We start from the raw sequence: 25,869 nt of genomic DNA, 5'->3' as shown, positions 1-25,869 counted from the left end.
TGTGTGTGTGTGTGTGTGTGTGTGTGTGTGTGTGTGTGTGGTGACATCACCATTTACCAATACAAATTTAACCCTTCCAACCTACATTCATCTACCTTCAAGCATTGCCATTAAGCAGTCTAGAGCAATCTGTGGAACTAGAAACATAAGTTTTATTATACTATGAACACGTACCCAGTGCCAGGTGAAATAGGAGACTGAGTAAAACAAAAAATAATAAAAGAATACACAAGGGGAAAAATACATAGAAATGTTATCAGTTTTCATGAACCAAACACCAATTACTTCTGAAGTATGTGTTTGTATTTTTCTCTCTTTCGTCAAACCATCTCCACTTGCTATCTCACTTATGTCACTTTGGAGATTCTGTAGTGCCTATATACACGGTATTTTAATGTAGCATTCTCTTTTCTCTCCATTAGAGATAGCTCAGCCTCTGCATTCACATCCTTGGGGGCAGGGAGGGGGGAGTGGAATGGAAAGAAAGCTGTATTTTTATTAACCCCAATGTTTGCCAGTATTTCAGCAAACTACCATTAAGTTCTTATTTCAGCTTCATAACTAACTTGTTAGCTTCCAGGGGTGTTTGCATTGAGGTATTTAGAGTTAAGTGGCATGTCATCCACTACAATCAAATCTAACAAAATCAAGAACAAATTGTTTAAAAATAATATACCTTTATCATTAATTAAAACGAATATTTTCACAAAAATGCAAGGTTAAAATAAAAAAGAAATGCATGTAGGGCTTTCTTGTGCCTTTAAAGCATGGCCTCACTCTGGGGCCAGTTCAGAGGGGCAAAACTCTCCCATTTGTAGTTTTCAGAGGCACTGTATATGGGATATGCAGATCTGAGGGAGTTTTAGGAAGTGTAGCCACTGCTGCAGCTTTTGAAAGGGTGCAGAGTACACTCCCCTCCAATGTAAGGCCAGCTTTGCAGCACAGCACAGAGAGGGATATGCCCATAGCATGGCTCTCTCTGCACACGCTTTTAAGAGGTCAGGGCTGCTGTAAGTGCAAGAGCTAATTGGGATGTCTCACCTACTTGTGTACCTATGGTGGACAAGACATAATCTTTCACTAGGATGATGTTGCTTTTTTAAATGCATTTTTATCATTAAGTCGCTAGCATTATAATTATTTATTTGTATTACAGTAGCATCTACAGGCCCTAACAGATAGGCACCTCATTATGCTGGGTACTGTACAAAGAGATAGTAAGAGACAGTCCCTGCCCTGAAGAACTTGAACAATAAATAGAAAAAACAGACAAAGGTGAAATATTTATTATTAATTATTATTATATGCTAGAATGATATGCTGAAGAAATCAAGTCTGAAGAATCAGGGCAGAAACAAAAAACCTCTTTCACTGTTTGCATTTGCATACAGGTGCTGGCTTATTTTGCCAGGTTTCAGAGTAACAGCCGTGTTAGTCTGTATCCGCAAAAAGAAGAAGAGGAGTACTTGTGGCACCTTAGAGACTAACAAATTTGTTAGTCTCTAAGGTGCCACAAGTACTCCTGTTCTTCTTTTTTCCATTATCCAGGTTATTAATGAAAATGTGTTGAATAGTACCAGAACCAGGACAGGTCCCCGCAGGACCCCGTTGCATGTGTCGTCCCAGTTTGACAGCAAACCATTGATAATTGAGTATGGTCTTTCAAGCAGTTATGCACCTATCTTATAGTGATCTGATTGAGACAGTGTTTCCCTAGTTTGCTTATGAGAATGTCATGTGGGTTGGTGTCAAAAGCATTATTAAAATCAAGATATGTTAAGTCTACTGCCTCCTCCCATCCACTATGCCAGTAACCCTGTCAAAGAAGAAAACTAGGCAAGATTTGTTGATCTGGCATGATTTGTTCTTGACAAATCCATGTTGTCTATTAATTATTCTATTTATCTTCTAGGTGCTTATTGATTGTATAAAAATTTGTTACAGTATCTTTCAAGGTATCGAAGTTAGGCTGACTTGTCTATAATTCCCCAGGAACTATTTATTCTCCTTTTTAAAGATAGGTACTTTTTAAAGATAGGATTTTGCCCTTCTCCAGTCCTCTGGGACTTCACCTGTCCTTCATGAATTCTCGAAGTTAATTGCAAACTGTTTTAAGATTTGCTTCACCTATTTCCTTGAGTACCCTCGGGTGAATTTCATCAGGTCCTGCTGACTTGAATACATCTAACTTACCTGAATATTCTTTAACCTGTTTTTTCTCTATTCTGGATTGTGCTCCTTCCCCCTTGTTGTTAATTTTGTTTAAGCATCTGGTCGCAATTACCCTTTTTAGTGAAGACTGAAACGAAATAGGCATTAAACACCTGTCATCAATTATTAGCTCTCCTTCCCGGCTGCATTTTCCTTCACCTTTCTCTTGCTCCTAATGTATTTACAGAACCTCTTCCTATTGCCCTTTATGTCCCTTGTCAAGCGTAACTCATTTTGTGCCTTAACCTTTCTGATTTTGTCTCTGCATGCTTGCACTGTTCTGTTGTATTCATCCTTAGCAAACTGTCTATGTTTCAACTTTTTGTTGGATTCCTTTTTGATTTTCAGGTCATTAAAGAGCTGCAGGTGGAGCTATGTTGGCCTTTTGCTATCTTTCCTTTGCATCAGAATGCTTTGCCGTTGTGCCTTTAGTATTGTCCCTTTGGGAAACTGTCAGCTCTCCTGAACTCCTTTATCCCTTAGGTTTTCTTTCCATAGGACCTTACCTACCAGTTCTGTGTTTATTAAAGTTTGTTATGCTTCCGGGTTCTGATTTGCCCTCTTTACTTCCACTGGCCATTTTCTTTTTCCCCCTTTTCCATTATGGGTGTCTGTCTTAGAAAGACTTTCTTGCTGCTCAGACTTCTGATCAACTTTCATGTCATCTTAAAAAGGCCAATGTGAGTGTATGGGTGGGTATGCTGATTTTGGAATTTTTTTTCCACCAGGGTATTTTACTTTAATTTCCAGGCAGGATTGTGGGAGACAAATTCAGACTAGAAATAAAGTACAAGTGTTTTAGCGGTGTGGATAATTAACCATTGGAACAGTTTACCTAGGCACAAGGTGGATTTTCTGTCACTTGAATTCTTTAAAACCAGGCTGGATATTTTTCTAAAAGGTACCCTGTAGTTCAGTGGTCACCAATCAGTAGATCGCGATCGGCTGGCCAATCGCGGAACCTCTGCCAGTCGATCGTAGTCTCCGGCCGCTAAAAGTCCAGCGGCACAGCAGAGCTAAGGCAGGCTCCCCGCGTGCCCTGGCCCCACGCAGCTCCCGGAAGTGGCCAGCACATCCCTGCATAGGGGAGGGGCGGGGTCTCCATGCACTGCTCCTGCCTGTAGGCACTGCCCCGTTCTTGGCCAATGGGAGCTGTGGGGGAACTGCGGTCAATGGGAGCTGCAGGGGCGGTGCCTACAGGGAGGGGCAGTGTGCGGAGCAATTTTCCCTCCCCCAGGGCCTGCAGGGACATGCCAGCAGCTTTCGGGAGTGTCACGGGGCAGGCAAAGAGTCTGCCTTAGCCCTGCTGCACTGCCCACTGGGAGCCGCATAAGGTAAGCGCTGCCCAGTGGGAGCCCGCACCTCTCCCACACCCTAGTCCTCTGCCCCAGGCCTTAGCCCCCTCCTGGAGCCAGCACCCCAAACTGCCTCCTGCACCCCAAACCCCTGCCCCATCTCTGAGCCCCCCCCCAGAGCCAGCACCAAACCCCTTGCACCCCTTGCACCCCGAACTCCCTCCTGCACCCAAATTTCCTCCCAAAGCTTGCACGCTTCACCCCCTCCTGCACCCCTGCCCCAGGCTCAGCCCGGAGCCTCCTTCCACACTCTGAACCCCTCGGCCCCAGTCCAGAGCCCACACCCCAACACCCTGCCCCTAGCATAGTGAAAGTGAGTGAGGATAGGGGAGAGCGAGCGATGGAGGTGGGAGGATGGAGTGAGGGGGGGCAGGACCTCGGGGAAGGGGCGGGGTAGATCCTGTGTTGCACTTAAATTCAGAAAGTGATCTTGTGCTTAAAAAGGTTGGAGACCACTGCTATAGCTCCAACCAGATGTTAGAAGCTTGATGCAGAAATCACTGAGTGAGGCTAGATGATGATAATGGCCCCTTCTGTCTTTAAAAATCGATTAATTTTTCAAAGGTGACCAGTAATTTTGGGTGGGACAGGTTTTTGGTTACAAAATTTAAGAGACTTTAAAGGACCCTGATTTTCAGAAAGTGCTGAGCACCCACACTGTGAAAATCAGACCCCTGGTGACTTCTGAAAATTAAGTCCCTATGTTTTCTTGTAAAAATAAAATAAAGAATTATGACTTAACTCAGGTGTATCCAAACTCAAGAAGAGTAAAGCGAGAACTGCTCAGACTTTCCTATATGCCGTGTTCCGTAACACGAAAACAAGAGGTCAGTTGGTAACATTGATGGCCAATAAATTCAGAAAAAATAAAAGGAAATCTATAGAATCACAGTAGCAATACCACAGAGAAAGTTGCATGAAACATTCCATTCTATTTGTTACCCCTTTCACAGCATTTGCAAATTCCTTTTGGCTTCAAGTTTCTCATACTATCTCCTATCAAAGCAGAAAAGAGTGGGCAAGTGAAAGCTTTAAGAAATGTGCATTTCATATGAAGCACTACAATGTTGATTTTGATGCTCTAGGAGTAGTCATTGATGCTCTACTTTAATTTTTTTTAATTAAAAATGTCTGCAACATCCAATAGCTCCCAGACATAGCCATGATAGCCATAAGAGGGAATGTCTCATATTCCTTTAAGATCCCACAACAATGGGTGCCACGAAAGCTATCGTACAAATACTGAAGAAGGGTGTTTCCAGTTTGCCCACAATCCTCCAATTCAGAAACCTGTCTTACAGCTTTGACCATCTTTGCATTTGAACCATTCAGCTTTCCATTTAAACTGCAGTATGCAGGGAAGCATTTATTACTGTCGCAGGATGACTGTAATTAGCCTGAAGAGGACTGACTGCTCCATGATACACTGACCCAGGGAAAGGAGAAACAGGAATTTGTGTCTGGGGTGGCTAATGGCAGCTATTGCTCTTGTCGTGATTCTATTAGTTTTATCCTGAGTCAGTTGGTGAGGCATGTCTTTGGGATCTTGCATAGGGGATTGTGTAACTTGCTTTGACAAAGGGAATGTGTTCTCTGTTGTCACAACTAACTTAAAATGGCACGTATTCACCTTTTCTTATAAGGTTGTTGCCTATTTGACTGAAGTACCAGATAAGACCTTGTCTTAATCATTGTAACTGTCTGATTTATGTTATAACAACAAGGTTTATGTTGTATTTGTAAAATCAAAGTGCTAATAAAAGCTGCTTTCTCAGCAGGAAAATAATAATTTTATAATAAAATGAAATTGCTTCTGTTGTAGTGATTTAAAAAGAGAGTTCACTTGATGTCAGACACAAGTTTTGTCTCACAAGCTCATGACTGCAGTACGTATAGGACAAATACCAGTGTTAAAAGTGGCATCTTTCTAATAATAAATTTGGTTGTAACTGTTAGCCCTGGGGACAATGAATAAAAAAAACACTTTTCCCTTAGTGTTTTTCTTTTATAGAGGATGTTGGCCTAGATGGTGACTTTGAAGAGCAAAGGCAGACCTGTGAGCATCCCCTGGAAGAAGAGCAGGGGAACTTGGAGGTGCCCCTTGAGGTGTCTTTTATAAGTTGTGCCTTAAAGCAAGCTGAGGCTTGGGGTGAGGATTCTCACGCCCGCGGGAATGATTCACAGGGGCAAAAGCTGTCTGCATGGATAGCTCCTGGCTCGGCTGGCTGACATTCCCCTAGCTGCCAGGCTTCTGCTGTGACCTGAATTGTTTCACTTCTTGATTTCCATACATAAATGAAGCTGGTCAGCTGGAGACAGTGCCACTGGTGGCATTCTCCCCTTTCTAAGTGGGCAGGAGGATGCCTGCAAATAGAGAATGTCCTTAGCATGTGTATGTGGAAGTGACACTTCCTGTCCATATAGTTTTTGACTAAGGGTCATTCACTCCAAATCTGTTATGGGTACAAAATCCCATGGGTTATAATGTTAGGACTTCAGATTTGAATATGAGTTAGTGTAAATAAGATGAATCGTAAGGCTTTTTAAAACTGCACATCTGAACACCAGGTGTAAAGTTAATCCCCTGTTCTCCACTCCCTTTCCACTTTAAAGAAATGTAATTTCTTATAAGTGGGACAATTTAATCCTTAAAAAACTTACTGCTTTTTTTTTAAAGTTTTAGAAGGGGAAATCTAAGTAAATAAAAACTTTATCACTGTAGTTTTTACCTCTATCCCAGGGCTTTTTCACAGGAGAGGGGATTTTTGGCATGGTGGAGGCTCTGCAGATGTCCATGGCAAGCTGACAAAAACAATGTTGTTTAGGTCACTGGAGAAATTGAGACTTTTGTGTGTATGGGTATAGAGATAATTTTTTAAACTGTTGAATTTTAAAATAATCCATGGAGAGCATCAAGGGAATCTTGGGAATACAGAGCATGTCTTTATTTTACTAAATGGGGAGATTAAAAGTGGTAGACTGTCTTTCTTAGCTACTTGGTAGTGATGGCCAAGTTTACCTTGATGACTTCATATATGGCCCATCAGGAGTTGTTCTAATTGGGGCATCTACTGAGCTCTGTTTGTGAGATGGAATGGAAAAGAAAGCTAAGCCTGTAACAGATACCTAAAATGTGAATGTCATGGTGCTACAGTGGGTCTATTTAAATAAGCTTCAGACTGGTTTGAAAGACTATTTCAGCTAGACTCTTGGTAAAAATTGGTGATTTATTGTGCTTCTGCTGTGGAACTAATTTAGGATCACTTGCTGCTTTCTCCTTACTACTCAAAGAGGGAGGTTATAGTAAATAATGTCTGAGAAAAGGGGAAAAGTACTAGTTTGTTTGACTTCCTGTTCCTATTTCTTCCTTTTGATATATCAGTAAGTAAACAGTTTGGTCTGACAAAACAATACACTACAATGATCCTTTGTTTCTCCTCCACCAAGCTGCTGCCTGTTCTTTGCTTTGGCAGCTAAGTGATTGCTGTGAGGAGCTGTTGGAGCATGTGGGTTAACATGTTTCCTGAGAACCGAATACAGCCAAATATGTGTGGATACAATTCAAAGAAAATACATTACAAGCAATTTATTTTTCCTTTCACAGCATGTCGCAAAGCAGAGGCTTCCCCTTTTAAAAGAGGATCTATGAAATTATACTAATTTAGAGGTCATTAATCACTTACCTGATGCTCTCGCTAATGATATTATACTTGCCTTAATTTTCATTTTTTAGTTAGGAACATTTTTAATAAAAAAAAACAAGATCAGCAGTGAAACTCTCGGATTTTGTGAAGGAGGTTGGAGCCATGCTACCATGAAGACTGTAGAGCTGGATTTCTGTCATTGGGCAGATCATGCATTACAAATTTATACACTTTTTTTCCACATATTGGACTCCCTGGGCCAGATCCTCACCTGGTGTAAATGGCATTCCATCAAAGTCAGTGGAGGTAGGTGAGTTTGCACCAGCTGAAGGTCCAGCACCAACTGTTTGAGTTTTCCAAACGCTGCCTTTTTGTAAATGAGTGATCTCATCCCAACTCCCTGGACAGCAGGCCCTCAGCAGGACTCCAGTTTTGTAGTGCCAAATGATGTAATGGAGTCTGGTTGTGAGCAAATGTAGTGTTCAGTGGTATCTTGGGCTCTATTGTTACCCTTCCTTTTCAATATGTATATGAGGTCATTAGGAGGTAATGAGAAGGTTAGGTTGTGGTGCATTCTATAAAATTTTAAACAGTTTAGATCCTGGATCCCTCAGAGATCACTCCTCTACCTGTGTGACACCAGAAAAGTCATATTTCAGCAACAGTACAGTTGCACAATCACTAAGCTACCGGTGAAGACAGAACTTGAGCATTTCTATCACTTTGTCATGAAAACCTGCTTTGACATGGTGGTTGCAGACAGCTGAACCAAGGGTGTGCTAGTGCTTATGCAGATGCTTTCATGGGTGCAGTTGCACTGTTGCTGGCCGTTGCTGAAGTAGATATATTTATTTTGCATGTGCTACTCCTTGGGGAATTCTGCATCAAAAAATATAAAAATTCTGCGCACAATATTTTAAAATTCTGTATATTTTGTCAAAATAACCCAATATAATCACACTGGCTTCAATTGTTTTGGTAATTTATTTCAAAATGTCAACAAGTATGTCTGTAACAATGCAGACCAAAAAAAAAGAAGATTCAGGAAATGTTTTTGACAAATAGTTTGCTTACTAGGCATATTAATACAGAACTTTGACTAATAATTCATTTAAACTACAATATGGAAATGTATTTCCAGCATGCCTCAGAAGCAGTGCAAGGGTTTGGGGGAGTCAGGGTAATGGAGGAGCTGAGGGAGAGGGAAGTAATTGCTGAGAAGGAGCCTGGGAGTGAACTTGGATGGGGTTGTGTGTGGGTAAGAGAAGGACAGGTTTTGGGGTGGGGAGAGGGATTGTTAGGGAGTTGGAAGTCCTCCCCCTCCATGCAGATCCTAGCTGACCCTTAGCCTCTCCCATTCAGTCAGGCACATCTGCCCCCTCCCCATGTGTCCCTGCACCCCCTCTCAGCCACCTCCCCTCATCACCATGCGGCCACGCACACCCACTCCCATTCAGCGCCCTCCCCAGTCTGTGCCCCCCACTAGCCCTTCTGACCCCCCCCAGGTCTGTGACGACTTCCCCCCCCCCCACAGCCCCATATGCCCAGCTCTGTCTCTACTCCTCCCTCCAATCCACTGCCTCCTCGCCTGACATTGAGGGCAGGATGCTGTGATGAATGCAGCCTCTCCTCCTCTATTGGCTGGTGAGCTGGCTGCCCTCTGTTCTGGCACTACAGCAGCCCCTGGTTGGCGAAAGGCATAATTGCAGTGCCTCTCCAGCAGAATGTATTTTCTGTGGAGAAAAAAAATCTGTGGGGAACATGAATTTTGTCCCGCAGGATTAATGTGCAGACAAGGTCTTCAAGGGAAGCAAATTCTGGCTATATTATTTTTTTCCACTATTGTATGAAGTTAGTGTGCCAGAGTGGAATATGTTTCTATCGATTTATGAACTACATTTTGTATTATGTGTGGCCAGAACATTGCATTGCATTTCAGACAGTGCCCTGGTTAAGGGAGGTGCTTACGACTTCATTGAAGGACCATCCTTGAGAAGCTATCAACTTTGAATGGCTTTCAGCTACGAGCCCATCCACATGGAATAATGTTTTTTTGACCTGGGCATGCAGGGGGTGGGAGCATGCATGCTTGAGGGATGAAGCTGGAACGTCTCAGTGGAGCACATGACAAAGAGACAGAGACTCTCCTTAAGAGTGTGGCACTGCTCTGAGCAGGACAATCCATCATCACCAGTCTGCTCAAAACAAGCAATTTTGGCTCGTTTAGGGGCAGTTGGGCTGGTGTTTTTAGGCAGTTGTGGCCCACAGGTTTTTCCAATTCTCTCGTGGGCACCCCCCTCCCTTTTTTTTTTTTTTTTTTTTGAGACCCGTAATGGTGTTTTTTGACACGAACCCCGCCTTCTGCTTATTTTTTCTGGGTTTTGTGGGTCTTCCCTGCTGCCCCCAGAGATACAGAAAAGGACTCTTCCCAGCCTGAAACACTGACAAACCTTGAACTCGCAGAAAGGAGTGAGCTCAGACTGTGACTCAGGACTCTTGTTATTTTCAAAGACATGTAACAAATGGTTTTACTAATGAAATTTCTGTGGTAAAGAAATTGCTTCACTAAGCCTGCGCACCTTGCTTTCCTGCCTTGTTTTCCATAAAGGGGTTAAACTAGAAGGCCAGAGTGTCCTCAGCCTAGGTAGAGCTCCAGAGGAGCAAGTAAGTGACTGGGAGGCTCAGGTGGTCTAGGATGCTGATTTTAGAGTCAAGGGCAGATGGTTGTGGCACCCCATATCTCAAAGAAGGGCTCAGATGAAGAGCTAGAACCAGTGCTGGACTCTCCCCAGACCCAGATAGCTTGGAAGTATATGGGAGCCAATGACTGAGTCATCTCACAACAGGCTGGTGACCATAGAATAGTACTGGGCCAGGTTGTAATAGTTGGCAGCATGGGAATGCAAGGTTCTGTCAAAGTAATGGCCCATTTTGCATGATGGTTAGCAATGACAATCATGAGATTTAAATAAAATGGTTTGTGTGGGGCTACTCAAATTTTCATCAAAACTTCTTGAAAAAACAATTTCCCTTTGAAAAACATTTTTTTTCAGACTGTATCTACTTTCCACAGAAAATGTCAAATTTTCATTTTAAAAAAAACCCAATGCCCAAAAGCTTAAATATTTTGCTGCTGTGGAACTTCATGGGAGTTGTAGTTTGGTTGCATCATATCCCTATTCTCCTCCAATGGGCTTCCCAGATGGATATCTCCCATAACGCCATAGGGCCAGGGTCTCCCATGATGAGTTGCCTTTCCTCTCCAAGAGGGGAGACCATGAACACTACAGGAAATGCAGTCCAAGCAGGGAGCCTGGCTTACAGAGGAGATTGTGAGCAAGAGACACCAACTACAACTCCCGTGAGCAAAGAAGCAGCATTTCCAAAGCAGATTTTGGTGTTTTGCTGAAATATTTCCACTGAAGATCAAAATTTTACAACTTATACAAGTACAACATTTCGTTGTTTTTGTGTAAACTTTGTGCAGAAACCCCCAATTTTTGACCAGCTCTAGTTTTAGGTTCTCTGTCTTCTGGTTTCTGAGTATTTCAGGTGCTCTTTGTCACATTTTCAAGATTTTCACCACCACCACAACTGAATCCAAGTATTGCAGCCCACGAGAGACTAGACTGCTACAGGCAGAGAATAAGCAGGACCAAGATGCACCAGTGGCAGAAGCTCCTGCAATGGCATAGAAATGATTAAGTGAGAGACACCCAGTTAATTTTGGCAAGTGACCTGCACCCACACGCCACAGAGGAAGGTGGGGGAAAAAACAAGGTTGCTGCCAGTCGGACCTGGGGGAAAATTGTTTCCCAACTGCACATATGGTGATCAGTTAGACGCTGAAAACATGAACAAGAGCCTGCCAGCCAAGCACCTGACAAAGAGACTGCTTGGTGCCACCCCAGAGCACAGGCCATCCCATTCACTGTCCAACAATGAGCATCTCCGAAGACATTAGGCCTGCTTAGTTTACCGTCAGGGTATGATAACCATATAAGTAAGATAGACATGGGTAGACTCTTGTTTTTAAAATCCTTTTTCTCTAAATGTTTGTTCCTACTGTGAAAATAAACAATAGTTTAAGATAGCTGTCTGAGCATGATCTAAACCATTTGTCCCAGACTCCCAAAGAAAAGGACCATGGGGGCTGAACTCAGTTAGACTTGCGGATAAGCACAGTTGATACACCAGGAACTGTAGCCCAGAGCCCACTCAGAGAGAGAGAGAGAGAGAGAGAGAGAAAATTGTGGAATTTCACCCAGGATAGGTCAAGACATGAAGCCAGAGACCTGAAAGGGTGGATTCAAATACACAAGAAAGAGGTCAGAGGTGCAGCTAGTCCAGTAACCATGACAAGTCCTGTGAAGAGAAACTGTCTAGGAGATTTAATGAATTGGTGAAGTCCCATTGTCCCCTGGCCCTTGCTTTCTGAGTTCTGTTGGTTCTAGAGCCAAAGGTAAAGTGGAGTTGCCAATACCTTGCATCGCTGTGGTATGTTTTCCTTCTCCTCAGATTGCCTAGTGCATTTTTCACCACAGAGGCCCTCTGATTTACTGCAGTATAACACAGATCAGAATGTAACCCAGTAGAGCCAACAGCAATTTGATGTTATTGGGACCTTTTATGTTTCTTGAGTTTTAGTGATTTGTGCTCCACAACATTAAGTTGTATTTGTTCAATTTTTTGCATTTAATTTCCTCAATTTTTGTTTTGTTTTATTTTTTATTTTTAAAGAAACAAAGAAAAGGGAAACAGAATCCCAGAGCTTTTCAGCAGTCAGAACTTAAAATCTCCACTAACTAAACCAATGGAATTTTGACAATTCCTGGCTCTGGGGTATATTGACATTCTTTAGGTGCACTGGCATGTGTATTGAACACTAAGATAACCTTAAGCACATGATCTATAGAAATACATGGGTTTAACATTAAGTGATTATTTTTGCACACATATGAAATGAATTTAAATGGTAAAATCTAATTAAAACCAAATTATTTCAAATCTGATAATGGCAATACACCTCACTGAGGACTAGCTGCATACCAATCATCTGATTCTGCCAATGGATTTATGTGCATGAAGCCAGGTTCAAGTCAATATTTAACTATATCTTGGTACCTGTAATGGAGGACACTGGGATATCTACCCACAGTGCATCGCACCTTTATCCGTAACAGTGTGCTGCTGTGTGGACACAAGCATTGTAATATGACTGTTCTAAATGACATATAGTGTGAATGTTCTCTTCCAAAATAGCTTTTTTGATTGTACTAATAAATTCTACATCAGTGCAACTTCTGCTTCTAGACAAGGCTGTGCTTACCAATAGATGTTGCTACCGAGTGATAGCTATATTTATTATTGCTAGGCAGGGGTAGCACCACTAACGGCAACAACCTGCTCAAAAACCTCAATTGTTGTTTATCCTTACCATTTGCCTGTAACATCAAAAGTCAATAGAGCCACGATAACAAAGGGACTTTTTAGTGTGCGTTTTTTCCAATAGTGTGAACAGTAGGGATTAGAATTGCATTTTAATGGAATTTGGTTTTATAGTGGTAGGAGTCTGAATTTTCATTTTCTGTTCATCTTTTTCCAAACAACACAAGCTAGTAATGATAATAAAGCTTTAAAATAAGTGCTGCTTTCTGTGAACAGTGTGTGTGTGATGCATTGAATGATGACACTGTAATTATACAGTATTGTGTAAAAGTTTGACAGGTTGGAGCTTGTCTTTGCAAATTATATCACCTTTTTTGTTGCCAACATATCACACCTTCACCAGCGCTTCATTTTTATTTACCATTTCACCCAAATGAGTTAAGTATTTTTCTCTAGTAGTTTAAAACAAAGGGGCATGACTGTTTGACCAAAGTAACCCAATTTAAACTTCTGGATAATTACAGTGTGAGAATCCCCAGCCATTCTGAATAATTATTGTTTGTTTGTTAACAGTGATAGTAGTAGTCGTCATTTTAGCACTGATAATGTGAAAAATACTGTACTAGATACAAAGTGTGACAGACCCAGATCAGCGGGGTACAGGAGTCGGGTAGAGGGCAAATATACTGGCACTGGATGGGTAGTTTTCTGTTCCCTGAGTGACCAGAGCAGGGGCTGCACTAGAGTAATCAGGAACCTGCTAGAACCAGTTAAGGCAGGCAGGCTAATTAGGACACCTGGAGCCAATTAAGAAGAAGCTTCTAGAATCAATTAAGGCAGGCTAATCAGGGCACCTGGGTTTTAAAAAGGAGCTCACTTCAGTTGTGGGGGGAGTGTGAGGAGCTGGGAGCAAGAGGCGCAAGGAGCTGAGAGTGAGAGGGTGTGCTGCTGGAGGATTGAGGAGCGCAAGTGTTATCAGACACCAGGAGGAAGGTCTTGTGGTGAGAATAAGGAAGGTGTTTGGAGGAGGTCATGGGGAAGTAGCCCAGGGAGTTGTAGCTGTCATGCAGCTGTTACAGGAGGCACTATAGACAGCTGCAGTCCACAGGGCCCTGGGCTGGAACCCGGAGTAGAAGACGGGCCCGGGTTCCCCCCAAACCTCCCAATTGACCTGGACTGTGGGTTCTCCCAGAGGGGAAAGTCTCTGGGCTGTTCCCCAACCCACATGGTGAATCTCTGAGGCAAGAAAATCTGCCAATAAGCGCAGGACCCACCAAGATAGAGGAGGAACTTAGTCTTTATCTTTTGTGACAATCTGTGCCCCCAAGAGCTTAAAATCTGAGGACCTGACCCTGCAAGCCCTTAGGCATGTGAGTAACTTTACTTACTCAAGAAGGTCCACTGATTTCACTGTGAAACCCAGAGGGTGCTTAAGGCTTTTAAAAATATAAACTTCAAACTACCGGTACACTTACTCTTATTCACACAGTGTATTGCTTCCTTAGTAATCGGAGTCTCTTTTCTATACCGATGCTTCTTTTCTTTCAACTAATGCTTCCTCTATTCAATCTCTGTCCTGCCCATTCTAACAGAGGTGGCTTGAATTTTCATTTGAACTTTCCAGTTGTCATACCTAATGCTGTAACTGACAGTTGTGCACCATCAGTTGCTCTAAACCATCCTGTAGTGCCTTTGCTCCATTGCCCACTCAGGGTGTGTGTTTTCTGTGTGCACATTGGGTAAGAGGAGAGAAGAGAATAAACTTGACTATAATAGTGATGGTGTAGTGTGGGGTTAAATTCTCTGTGCTTTCACATACAGTCCAACTTTCTTCTCCCCCAGCAATACTGTGTATTGTATTTCTCTGAAATGTGCAGTGGTAACTGGGAGAAAAATATTGTTGGCGAAATCATGATAGCCAGATGCTACATTATGTGCTCGCATTCTCAGCAGGATTTGGCCTTAAAATAGAAAATCAGAATAAATTCATCTGTATGTGATTCCTTCAAACTTGAAACAGTAGTTTCTACAGATCTTGGTATCTTGATACCCAGCAATCACATTCTCCCCCATACCCGCTTCTTGTTTTAAAAGAAAGATGCTGTGACTCCATCAATTTTAAATTTACAAGGACTTCTGTTATAATGGTGACTAAGCTGAGGAGGAGTAATACAAAATAAAATGCTTTATTTTTGAAATTGGTGAGTAACTATTGAAGCCTTATATATGTTGTTTTTTCTTTTTTTCTCTCTCACCTCTTCCACTGCAAACAGGGGATGGATGTGGACACATGGTGGTGTATCAAGACAGTGGCACTCTGGCATCCAAGAACTATCCTGGGACTTATCCCAACTACACAGTTTGTGAAAAGAAAATTCAAATACCTCAGGGAAAACGACTGATCTTAAAAATTGGAGACTTAGATATTGAATCCCCAAAATGTGAATCTAACTACCTTACCATTCTTAGCTCTTCAACAATACATGGTATGTATGAAAAATGGGTAAGATCATAAATTGTTAAAAGATTGTGGGTTTTAATTGATTGTGATCAGAGAAAAAGTATGGGAATTGTTACCTTGTTTCCTTATCAGAAAAATCTTCCTGCATACTAGAGTATTCTGTTCTCTAGCATGTAAAGTGGTTGTGTCTCACATATTGTAAGAAACATAGAAATATGACCATTCTGTACATACTATACAACTGCCTGGCCAAAGTGAATGTGCAACAAGTACTAGCATGTTCACTGACAATTGATAAATTTCACATATTTGGGGTAAAAACTATGAACTTTATATTGAAAGCATAAAGGGTTAGGCATTGCAAATGCTAACTGATCAGTCTCTGCTATTTCTCTGCTACACCCTTGTTGTGTATAGCAGCAATACAATTAAAATGAAATGCTTCGCTACGTCACTAAACAGAACTGAGATACCAATTGTAACTGATCGCTCTGCAATAAGTCTCAAAGGCTCTCATACCTGTGGCTAGGTAGGGTACATTTTTACTGCATTGTGGTAAAGGAAAGCCTGAAGCTAGGAGAAGGCGCCCAGGGGAGCCTGCAGTTGGCAGGGGACTTAGGAAGGAAAGACTGAACTAGAGAAGGAGTTAGGACTGGAACAAACCTTAATTAACAATAGATTTTGCTACCTCGTAAGCTTTAGTACCCAAACTTTCATGAAAGCAGAAATGGCAAATGCTCGGCCAGCTTTCACTGAGGTAAAATAACTGGACTAGAAGTTAAGTTGTTACGTATCTATTCAGGATACATTAAAACTGCTTATTCAGAAGAGCTAGGATCCTCTCTGAGGATACCCCATGCCTCCCCCATATCAACTTTTCAAAACTGTAGTTGATGTTGAACCTTTGCACCCGTTCATCCTGTAGGAGGTAAATTACCTTTCATGTCAGTGTGACCACTTACAAAAGTCACTGCTTTTTATTCCGATGAAGGTGTGTGTAACTAGAATGAACAGATACTACACATATAAGCTCTTATTATTAGATAAAATTTTACATAAAATAAGGATTGTTGGTTGAAGAATTATCTGTACTGTTTCCTCACCAGTATGTGCAACATTAGAAATTACTGATGGTTTGGAGTAGAGCAGTGGTTTTCAACCTGTGATCCATGGACCCTTGGGGGGGGTCTGCAGACGATGTTTAAGATTTCCAAAGGGGTCTGCGCCTCCATTTAAAATTTTTTTAGGGGTCCACAAATGAAAAAAGGTTGAAAACCATTGGAGTAGAAGGGAGAGGGAGAGTTAGATAAATTCTACTTGGAATGGTTGCTGTTTTTCAAGGTGAACCTAGCGTGGTGCTTGTCTCAGTGAAGTGTGTGAATCTCTGGAGTTATAGATTCACAAGATATCTTGAGAGTAAAGAATGATGATTGCCTTTCATTCATGTGTGTGATAGAGCTATAATTCATCTGGTGCAATAAGATTTATCACAAATGGAGATAAAGATAATTATCGCCCTTCATGGATGAGTTATTGTTTTTTAAAATAGAAAGTCTTCCCGAAGTGTCAAGAGTGATATGTTCATATCCAACACTTGCATAAATGCTGATCATGAGACACTGTGAAAATATTTATGATGTGATGGTGGGAAGGGTTGATCAGGTTATTTCTGCAATTTTATTCACTTAAAGTATCTGGGAGTACCCAGCAACAAATTGTACAGGGCAGGTCATCATTGTTCCTTAATCATTTCCACATAATCTCTAACCATGTCTCAGCCATCCCACCGCCCTCCCCTCACATGAGATGAAAGGAGGCTGTAATGGGGATGGAGTCTGGCTCCCAGCTATTCCTGACATAGGAGCACCAAACTCCCTTACTCAAATATCGTCCCTTCTTTAAAAATATTAATCTGATTAATTTCCCCCTTTTTATCTAAAATACACTTTAAAACAAAATCACCTGTAACTTGGTTACCAGTAACATACATCCAGCTATTTGATTATTGTATTTCTGAATAATTTTTCTTTGGTATAGCCTTTACTTATAATCAAAAGATTATAATGAGAAAGGGGGGGGGAATATGTACATATTTTAGAGGTGGAGAATAAGATTTAAATACTGGATAAAGTTCTAACCTCCTGTGCCTCTGCCCTCCCCCTCCCCCCCCCTAAAAAATAAAGAAAAGAAAAGAGGGGGGGGGGGAAGCATCAGCCAAAAACATGACTCCAGGAGGCTCAGTTTTGCAGAGTTTTTCAGTCCATGGACACAGAAGAGTTGAGCATTATGCAATAAATTACCATATAGTAACTTTAACTATTCCCACATCCTTTTTCTAATTACATAATTGCTCATATAATTTACATTCTCAGTAACCAGCTGCACAGTCAGCAGCTTTCACTCATATCTGAGCAGGGTGGATTTGATTTAAATCACTTGTGGGGAAGACTCAATTTAATCATGGATTTCTACATAAAAGTAAATTCTTGTTGGTTGTTATAACCTTAATACATATTCTTCACAACTCAGAGACAGATGTAGGTTTCATTTTTAGAAGGTGTAAACTATACATTTTTAAAGTTATTTATTTTGAAAACTTTTCAGATTAGTTTTACAGCTATATCAGAAAATGAATGGTTATTTCATGTACCAAAGTAATTTTAAGTAGATAGTTTACCGCCCAATGACTTCATAAATATCTCCAGTTCAACAGGTTAGTGATTAATATTTGGAGGATTTTCTTGCCATGCTGTATTAGAAGGAAAACATCACCAGACATACATTTAAATTGTTTTATTTAACTAAAACAACAATGTTATGTATTCTGGATTTTTTTTCTTCAACAGCAAACATAATATTTTAACAAAACGTATGAATTTTTGAATTTAGTTAAACATTAGTTTTTTAAAATCAGGTTTGTTTTTGTTAAAATTGTTTGATCTAAAATAGTTAAATGACTTTTTTTTTTTTTTTTTTGGGGGGGGGGCAAACAAAAATTAAATCAACTATGTCAGCCAGGTCAACGTGAGAAACTTAAAATATTGGCTTCTGCAGCTAACTCAGTCGTCTTCACCTTCATTTTCCTGTTTGTTCATACTCTGGAAAAGAAAAACAAGCTTTCCTGCTTTTTCAGGTCCCAAACGATTTCTCAATTTGGAATGAATTAGTCCAAAGGAAGAAAATATTCTTGCTACACTGGTAGAAGAAGCTACTGCTGTTAAAAATGAGATTATCACTTCAACAGTATCTGAATCCAAGTGCTTAAGTGACTTCCACCAGTTCACTGGTGTAACTTTGTTTAAAACATCAGCAAACATATATTACTTGAATGGTTCATCCTTAGCGCTGAAATTTATTATAGTTGGCATTATGGAGGGATGATTGCTGGATGTCCATGTCATAGCCAACTCCTCTTCTTCAGCAGTTAAGGATTGACCCTGGTACCAAGTATTGAGAATAATTGCAAGAAAATGAGTTGGAGATAGTGCTTGTCCCATTCAGTTTTTTGTTAATGCTTGTAATTTAATTCTGTCATTGCATATTTCCTTTTTTAAGGTCTCACTCAATTCCTTCCAATTTTCAACAGCGTCAGCAATAAAACAGCTATTTCCCTGCATTTTGTTCAAGGCTACAGAAATAGGCTTCAGGGTACTTAGCATGTGTTCAACATTTCTCTTAAACCCAATGTTGAGAACTTTAGCTGTGACAGTGCCATCTATTTTTTTTTTTCTTCACGATTTTATTCACAAACTGTCATCAGATTAGGCTAGTTTTTGATACAGTGCTCAAACAATCCACTACTGAGAGCCATCGCACATTTTGTGGGAGAGTTAGCTTGGTTCCTCCCACTTTTTTCAGAGCAGCTGCTACAAAGTGGTTGTTACGGAAGTAATTTTCAATTTCAACAGCATTAGCCTTTATTTCTGGAACATTGAAGTCTTTGGATAGGAGATGCATCAAATGAGCACTGCAACCGTATGTTGTTAGCTTGGGATTCTCTTCTAAATAATTTCTTCTTATCTTGGATACATTTGCAGCATTGTCTGTGACCAAGCTGTGTCCTAGACATTTGAATTTGTTTTGACAGTTTGTTACAGCTTTTACGGCTACTTCTTGTAAGTATTCTGCTGTGTGTTCATTTCCTGATGTATCAATTGTTTCTGTAAGGAAGACATTCCCTTCTTCTGTTGTCACACAAGCACATACAACAGGATCATTGTGGACATTGCTCCACCCATCAAGACTCAGGTTAACAATTTCACCTTCTAGACCAGGGGCGGGCAAACTTTTTGGCCTGAGGGCCACACTGGGTTTCCGAAATTGTATGGAGGGCCGGTTAGGGAGGCTGTGCCTCCCCAAACAGCCAGACATGGCCTGGCCCCCGCCCCTTATTCGACCCCACCCCCCTGCTTCTTGCCCCCTGATGGCCCCCCTGGGACTCCTACCCCATCCACCCCTCCCTGACTGCCCCGGACCCTCCGCCCCTGACTGCCCCCTGCCATCCCATCCAACCCCTTCTCTCATTCCTGACTGCCCCTCCCCTCCCCCGGGACCTCTGCCCCATCCAACCACCTGTTCTCCCTGACCACCCCCGGAAACCCTACCTCTGACTGCCCCCGCCACCCCATCCACCCCCCCTCTCTTCCCCGGGACCCCTGCCCCCATTCAATCCCCCTGATCCCTGCCCTCTGACTGCCCCAACTCCTATCCACACCCCCGCCCCCTGACCACCACCCCAAACTTCCCTGCCCTCTATCCAACCCCCCCTGCTCCTTGCCCTCTTACCACGCTGCCTAGAGCACTGGTGGCTGGCGGTGCTACAGCTGCGCAGTCCAGAGCACCAGGACAGGCAGCCATGCCGCCCAGCTGGAGCCAGCCACACCACCACGCAGCACAGAGCACCAGGTCAGGCCACGGCTCCGCAGCTGCACTGCCCAGCAAGAGCTAGCAGCCCCGCTGCCCAGAGCATTGCGCCAACGGTGCAGTGAGCTGAGGCTGCAGGAGATGGGGAACAGCAGGGAAGGGGGCAGGGGCTAATCTCCTGACCCAGGAGCTCAGGGGCCGGGCAGGAGAGTCCCGCAGGCCGGATGTGGCCTGCAGGCCGTAGTTTGCCCACCTCTGCTCTAGACCTTTTGCACGCTGCCCAATTTCTCGTTGACACACTTTATCTATCAATTTGCCTAGGACATCTGCTCTGTTGGGTGGACTGTATCCTGGTGTTACTGACCGAACCATGTTAATGAAGTGCGGGCTCTCAATTGTATGGAAAGGAGAGTTTGTTGCATAAAAAAACAGGCAATTTTTTCATCAATTACCTCTTTTTGTAATCTGCTGATTCTTATCACAAACTTTTCTATGGTTGTTTCTGGATGATGAAGATTTTTTTTTTTTTTTTTTTTCCTTTTTGCTACAGGTGATATACTGTGGCTATGTGACATACATGATGTGACTGAAACACTATCATTGGCAGATAACTCTGAAACTATAGAAAATGATGGTGATCTTGAAGGTAGATAGTCTTCAGAATCCTGTATGTTGAGGATGGATTCTCCTTAACAAAATAAGTCAATGCAATAATTTAATTATTATTTAGTATCTCATTGCATTCACTGACACTCAGTACTACTTTAAATGTGAAATTGTAACAGGAAGATCTGCCTATTTCAGCTATTTATTTTTGATCACAACTGCATCTAAAATGATAGTACTGTATAGTAACAACTATATTTTTTTGCTCAAACATGAGAATTCAAGAATAGTCCAGAAGGAAGATAGGCAGTCCTTAAGAAAGAAGTATGAAATAAAAAAGTTTATCAACCTGAAGATCCTGTATGTTCCTTTCATCCTCTTCAGCGCAGTTTCCTCCGGAGAAGGAACACTTCTCATGATGATGTTTTATTCGGGCAACACTTTTGTTTCTACTGCCTGTTCCTCCTTTCTCACGTTTATCTCCAGACTTCTTCTCCTTGTCCAGATCTATTCCTCCCCCACCAAGCTTCTATTCATTGAACTTTTTGAAACTTTGTACTTGTAGAGAGAGGTAAGGGATTGACTCTATGTACACAAATTTGCAGAGGGACAATAGAGTTGAGGTCTATTATTTCTCACCTCTATTTATATTTATATTTTTAATGTTAACAAGCATGTTGTCCCTGGAGAGACATATCCACAGTCTGAGAAGGCAAAACTAAGCATCTCTGATGGTATCTTCTAGACTGCGCACTGAGTCCCATTGGGTAGACAGAAAGATTAACCTAAATAATCTATACTGGAGCCCCGTAAGATTGGGTCCCTAATCCATGGACTATTGGAATTTATTTACAAAACTTTTCTTAAACATTACAGGAATATATTGTCTTCTATTTAGAATTAGAATTTATAATCCCTATTACATTATGAGATATCTTTTGAGCTATAATGTGTCTTAACCTATCTAAAGATAGTTTTAATTTTTTTCCTCAAAAAGCATTTTATCAAAAAAATCCAATTTAAAAAAAAATCTGATTTTTTTTTTTTTTTTTTTTAATCATTGATTTTTATCCACCCTGTACCTGAGTAAGCGTGCTGTGAGTTTTGTAGGCACCATTTTTGGTGTTTACAGTGTGCACAGCTCATTGAATCGTTAAGTTTGTGTGGTTTTTTTGTTTGTGTGTTTGGTTGTTGTGTTTTTTTTGAATGCTTATCTTACTACTTGTACTTTTAAAAGATATTCAGAAAGGAATAAAGAGGGTTAACCCTGTGCTAAATAGAGTTGCACCAGTTTAACTAAAAGTTTGATTTTATATCTATTTGGTTAAAACAGTGAAACTCTCCGTGTGGACGCTCTTAAATCAATTTAAATCTGGCTTATATTCGTGAGGCTTGCATCAGTAAAGTTATGGGTACAAACTCAAGTATACAGGTGTCTACACAAATGTTTGCACCTGGTTAAATTGGTATAAAATCACACCTTTACTTAAACTGGGGCAACTTGTATGTAGACAAACCCTTAGAGTAAGTGCAAAGCCCCTTCCCCCCCCTTTTTTCCCTATGTTTGAATCAGAACATTTCCATTAATGTAGGTAATATGGCTCAAAATATCCTTATTTTCAATGGTGCAAGGTATTGCAGGTACAGCACCAACTTTCTATATAATATACAGATAAAAGGTGATGTTTTTTGCCAATAAAGGGTCTTGCTTTAGACCATTACAATAGATTCCAAAATAAGTCAGTTCTTTGACTTTTTTTTTCTTCATTTTTATGGATAAAAACAAGGCATTCTGTTGATAGAATATTATAGCAGAAATAGCAGCACTTCTGTAGTCTGTAGCTTAAGCCTTTCTTTGGGTTTTCATTCAAAACTCATATTTAACATTTTGAAACTTTCACATTTCAGGCTGAAATTTTCCATGCTTGGTTTCTGCCCTAAAATAAGTATTTCTTTTTTAATGGAAATTTGAGCAAAAAGTGTATGGAATTCTATTGTATTTGAGAAATAGTAATTGGAGACTCTATCATACATAGGTGGTCATGTTAATATTATTTATTTTATGGTAAAACCAAAGGGCCTAATCTGTGTACAAATCTAACAAAAAGGCAGTTGCTGCCTCCAAAGAACTTATTGCTTTTGTAATTATTGCTGAGATTTTTCTTAATTGAGTAGGGTGAGAGTGTGTTCCCAACTCTTGTTTTTTTGTTTTTGTTTTTGTTTTTATCATGAGGCTCATGATAATTGTTTTTTTTTTCCTTAATGCCTGGGCTCCTAGAGTCAAGTGAATATGAGAATTTGTTTACTATTTTTTTTTTTTTTTAATGGCAGTATCTAGTTCTAATGGTTAGGAAGAAAAGCAACATATTTTCAAGCTTAAAGGCTTGGAGGGGTGGAAAGGGAAAATAAAACTAAACCAGAATGTAATAATGTATGGGGGGGTTGTTTTTAGTCTCATGATTTTTCAGGGTCTGTCTTGTTGTTTTTGAGTCATTGGGATTGGCAGTACTGGATTTTCTAAAGCTCCTAAGTAATTTAGGAGCATAAATGCTTTTGAAAGTCATCTGCATGTTGTGAGCTTCTAAAACTGTCCTCTGAGATATCTGGGGCTGGCCACTGTTGGAGAAAAGATGCTGGACTAGATGGACTTAGGGTCTGATTCAGTATGGTAATTCACCTGTTCCTACGAAAGTTGGTGAGACTTACGCTCCAAAGGCACTTAAGAAATTTTGAAAAATCCAGTATTGCCAATCCCATATATTAAGAATAATTAAGTAGGCCCCAAAAGATTGTAAGTCTCCCTGACTTTCAAGGTTACTTGTTCTCCAGTTCTGAGTCACTTGTGTGTTTCTGAAAGTGCTGCACCTCCCATCCCACTCCAAGAGCCCAGGATGGGCAATGTCTTGTTACACTGGTACTTAGCTTTAAATCAAGTATCAGCTGTTTCTGAGCCCTGAGTCCAGGTCTCTTCTCTGCATCCCTCCCCATCATGTACTTCTACCCCTAGGCGATGTTTCCTTCCTTCCAAGTATATAAGATGTTGGCTTCAGGGATTTCTTTTTTTGCATGTATAATAATCAGTGATTCTGTAAATAGTGAAAACACATTTAATAAGAGTAATTTAAGACCAATATTTTAAAATGTCATTTTTGTAATTGTTGAACATTTAAAACAGAGAATCCAACAAGCTTTGATATGCACTAAAAATGCCAACATATGAATACTGATACTTAACATATGAAGGAAGTCTGAATGTACAAAATATGGTCCACGGTTCTGGTGAGCAAAGCTAGTGTGTTTTCATGATGCATGCAATAATAAGATGACAAGCCCCAAAGAGAAGTTTATTAAATTATTTCTTTTAATCAACAGAGTAGAACACCTGGATACTACAAAAATTGGAAGAGCGGGTATATAGTGTAGAGAATCCGTCAGAAACAAAGTATTTTACAAAATACATCTAAGGCTTCCAGGTAAATTTCCCCTTAGTACAACTACAATTCCCCAATGGCAAAAACGATAACTGCCCCCATATATGTATGTCCCTCATACGTTAACCTTATAAGTAAATCATGATTCAGACTCCATAATTATTATCTTTTGTTGGGACTAAAGTACTAAAGCAGGGAATGCACCAGTTCATTTTTGAACTATTGATGTTCCATAGCCTAAAGGAAACTACTGTTCTATATAAATGAGTGGGTTTGAGGATTTATATTATGTGATTGATTTTTTTTTTTATTTTTTTTTTATTTTTTTTTTCCTGTTTCTCCTTTAATAAGTCTGTGACTCTAGAGTTAAACAACAAAAACCCTAAATATAAGTAATATTTAAATTTGTAGCACGCGACAGATTTTATAGACTAACATAGATCATTTTGGTTTTAATAATTCTTGAAAAGTATATATAAACTGAAAATTGCTTATGGTGAACTACTAAACCCTGCCTTTCAACGCCATTAAAAAATGGACATTTTAATACTCTTCATCCTCAGTGCTTTTCTTGAGCTTTAATAAAGCTGGGTATGAAACCATTGTACTTTGATATTTACAATCTCACTTTTTAAATGGCTGAACATTTAAAAGAAGCTTAATGTAGTTGTAAAATAAATCCTGCACTTCTGTAACCTGGTGGCTCTTGATTCTCCAATGCTAAAGAGGTCAATAAATCATTCTTTTAAATCACTACTGACCAACATTCTAATTGTAAATATGCCACTTCTCTCAAGTCCCTCCCACTCAGTTGTTACTGGTAGTTCTCTACAATCCCAGTAAGCTCTGCAGGTATAAGGAACCTAACGCATTTTAAAAGTATCATATATACCTCAGGACCATCAGACAAACTGCCCCGGCACAGCCGACACCAGAGTCGGAGCATGGTGCCAAATCTGATGCAGGGAGACACAGCGGGCCCTGATGCCCAAGGAGCTGTCCCCAGATGAGCATGGGAAAGCAGCCCCTCCCCCTGCGGTGCAGTCGTCTTCGTCGTCTCCAGATGAAGTGGTGACAGGCCTCTCGCAAATGAGCAGCCCCTCCCGATGACTTCAAGGACCATCCAGTCCTGTTCTAAAGGGTGGTTGCCAATCTGAACTTGGAGGTCAAAGAGCTAGCAGAGGAATCCAACGACCTCTTTCGCCATCTTGGTGGAAGAGGGCAAAGCGATGGCGAGAGATGCCCTCCAGATAGCCTGGGACACTACGGACTCGGTGGCCAGGGTAGTCGCCTCTGCAATGGTCATGAGGCGCAGCTCTTGGTTACAGTCCTCCAGGCTGTCCCAGGAGATGCAGACTACCCTCCAGGACCTCCTGTTTGTGGGAGCAGGGCTCTTTTCGGAGCTGACCGATGCACGGCTCCACAGCCTTAAAGACTCCTGGGCCTACACATCCCTCAGCAGGCTAGAAAGCCATTCCGTCCCCCACCACCTCCGTCGAGGTCATGGGGTGTCCCTCGGTCCAGCTCCTACAGGAAGAAGGGCAGAGACAAAGGATTTAAAATGGTTTCACCCTTCATCTTCCCGTTCCTGTGTTCAGCCTGTTTCTTCCAGATGCCAAGGAAGCCAGAAGTGGGCATTTTGAGGATGTGCCCGAGGATGGTGCCCCAGTCACTTCCCAGGATCCACCCCCCTGCTCTTTTCTCAACCGCCTGCACCCCCAGTCGGCCTGGTCGCAACTGACCTCGGACCGTTGGGTGCCCGACATAATATCTTTTGGCTACACCTTGCAGGTCCCTTTCTTCTATCTCAGCCTTTTATCTGCCACTTGAGGGTATGACAGTTTTTGCCTAGGACATGACTGCCAGGCTCCTCAAGGGCCTTGAGTGTCTCTACCCGCACGTCAGGGACC

The 25,869-nt window shown here is 41.3% G+C and overlaps 1 protein-coding gene across 3 annotated transcripts in view; it reads left to right on the top strand.

The window, feature by feature from the left end:
* Window positions 1-25,869, top strand: part of DCBLD1 (discoidin, CUB and LCCL domain containing 1) — a 77,541-nt gene that overhangs the window by 15,736 nt on the left and 35,936 nt on the right. For 2 of the 3 annotated variants that reach the window (XM_034765804.1, XM_034765803.1), the window contains exon 2: window positions 14,872-15,084. In XM_034765804.1, the coding sequence (XP_034621695.1) occupies window positions 14,872-15,084 (213 nt within the window). Of the gene's footprint in view, window positions 1-14,871; window positions 15,085-25,869 lie in introns of those variants that run through there. The other variant, XM_034765805.1, reaches the window with a different exon arrangement.

Source organism: Trachemys scripta, chromosome 3, assembly GCF_013100865.1.
Source record: "Trachemys scripta elegans isolate TJP31775 chromosome 3, CAS_Tse_1.0, whole genome shotgun sequence".
Taxonomy (NCBI): Eukaryota; Metazoa; Chordata; order Testudines; family Emydidae; genus Trachemys; species Trachemys scripta.
Note: the sequence above shows the minus strand (reverse complement) of the source record. Positions and strands in the feature narration are given on the sequence as shown.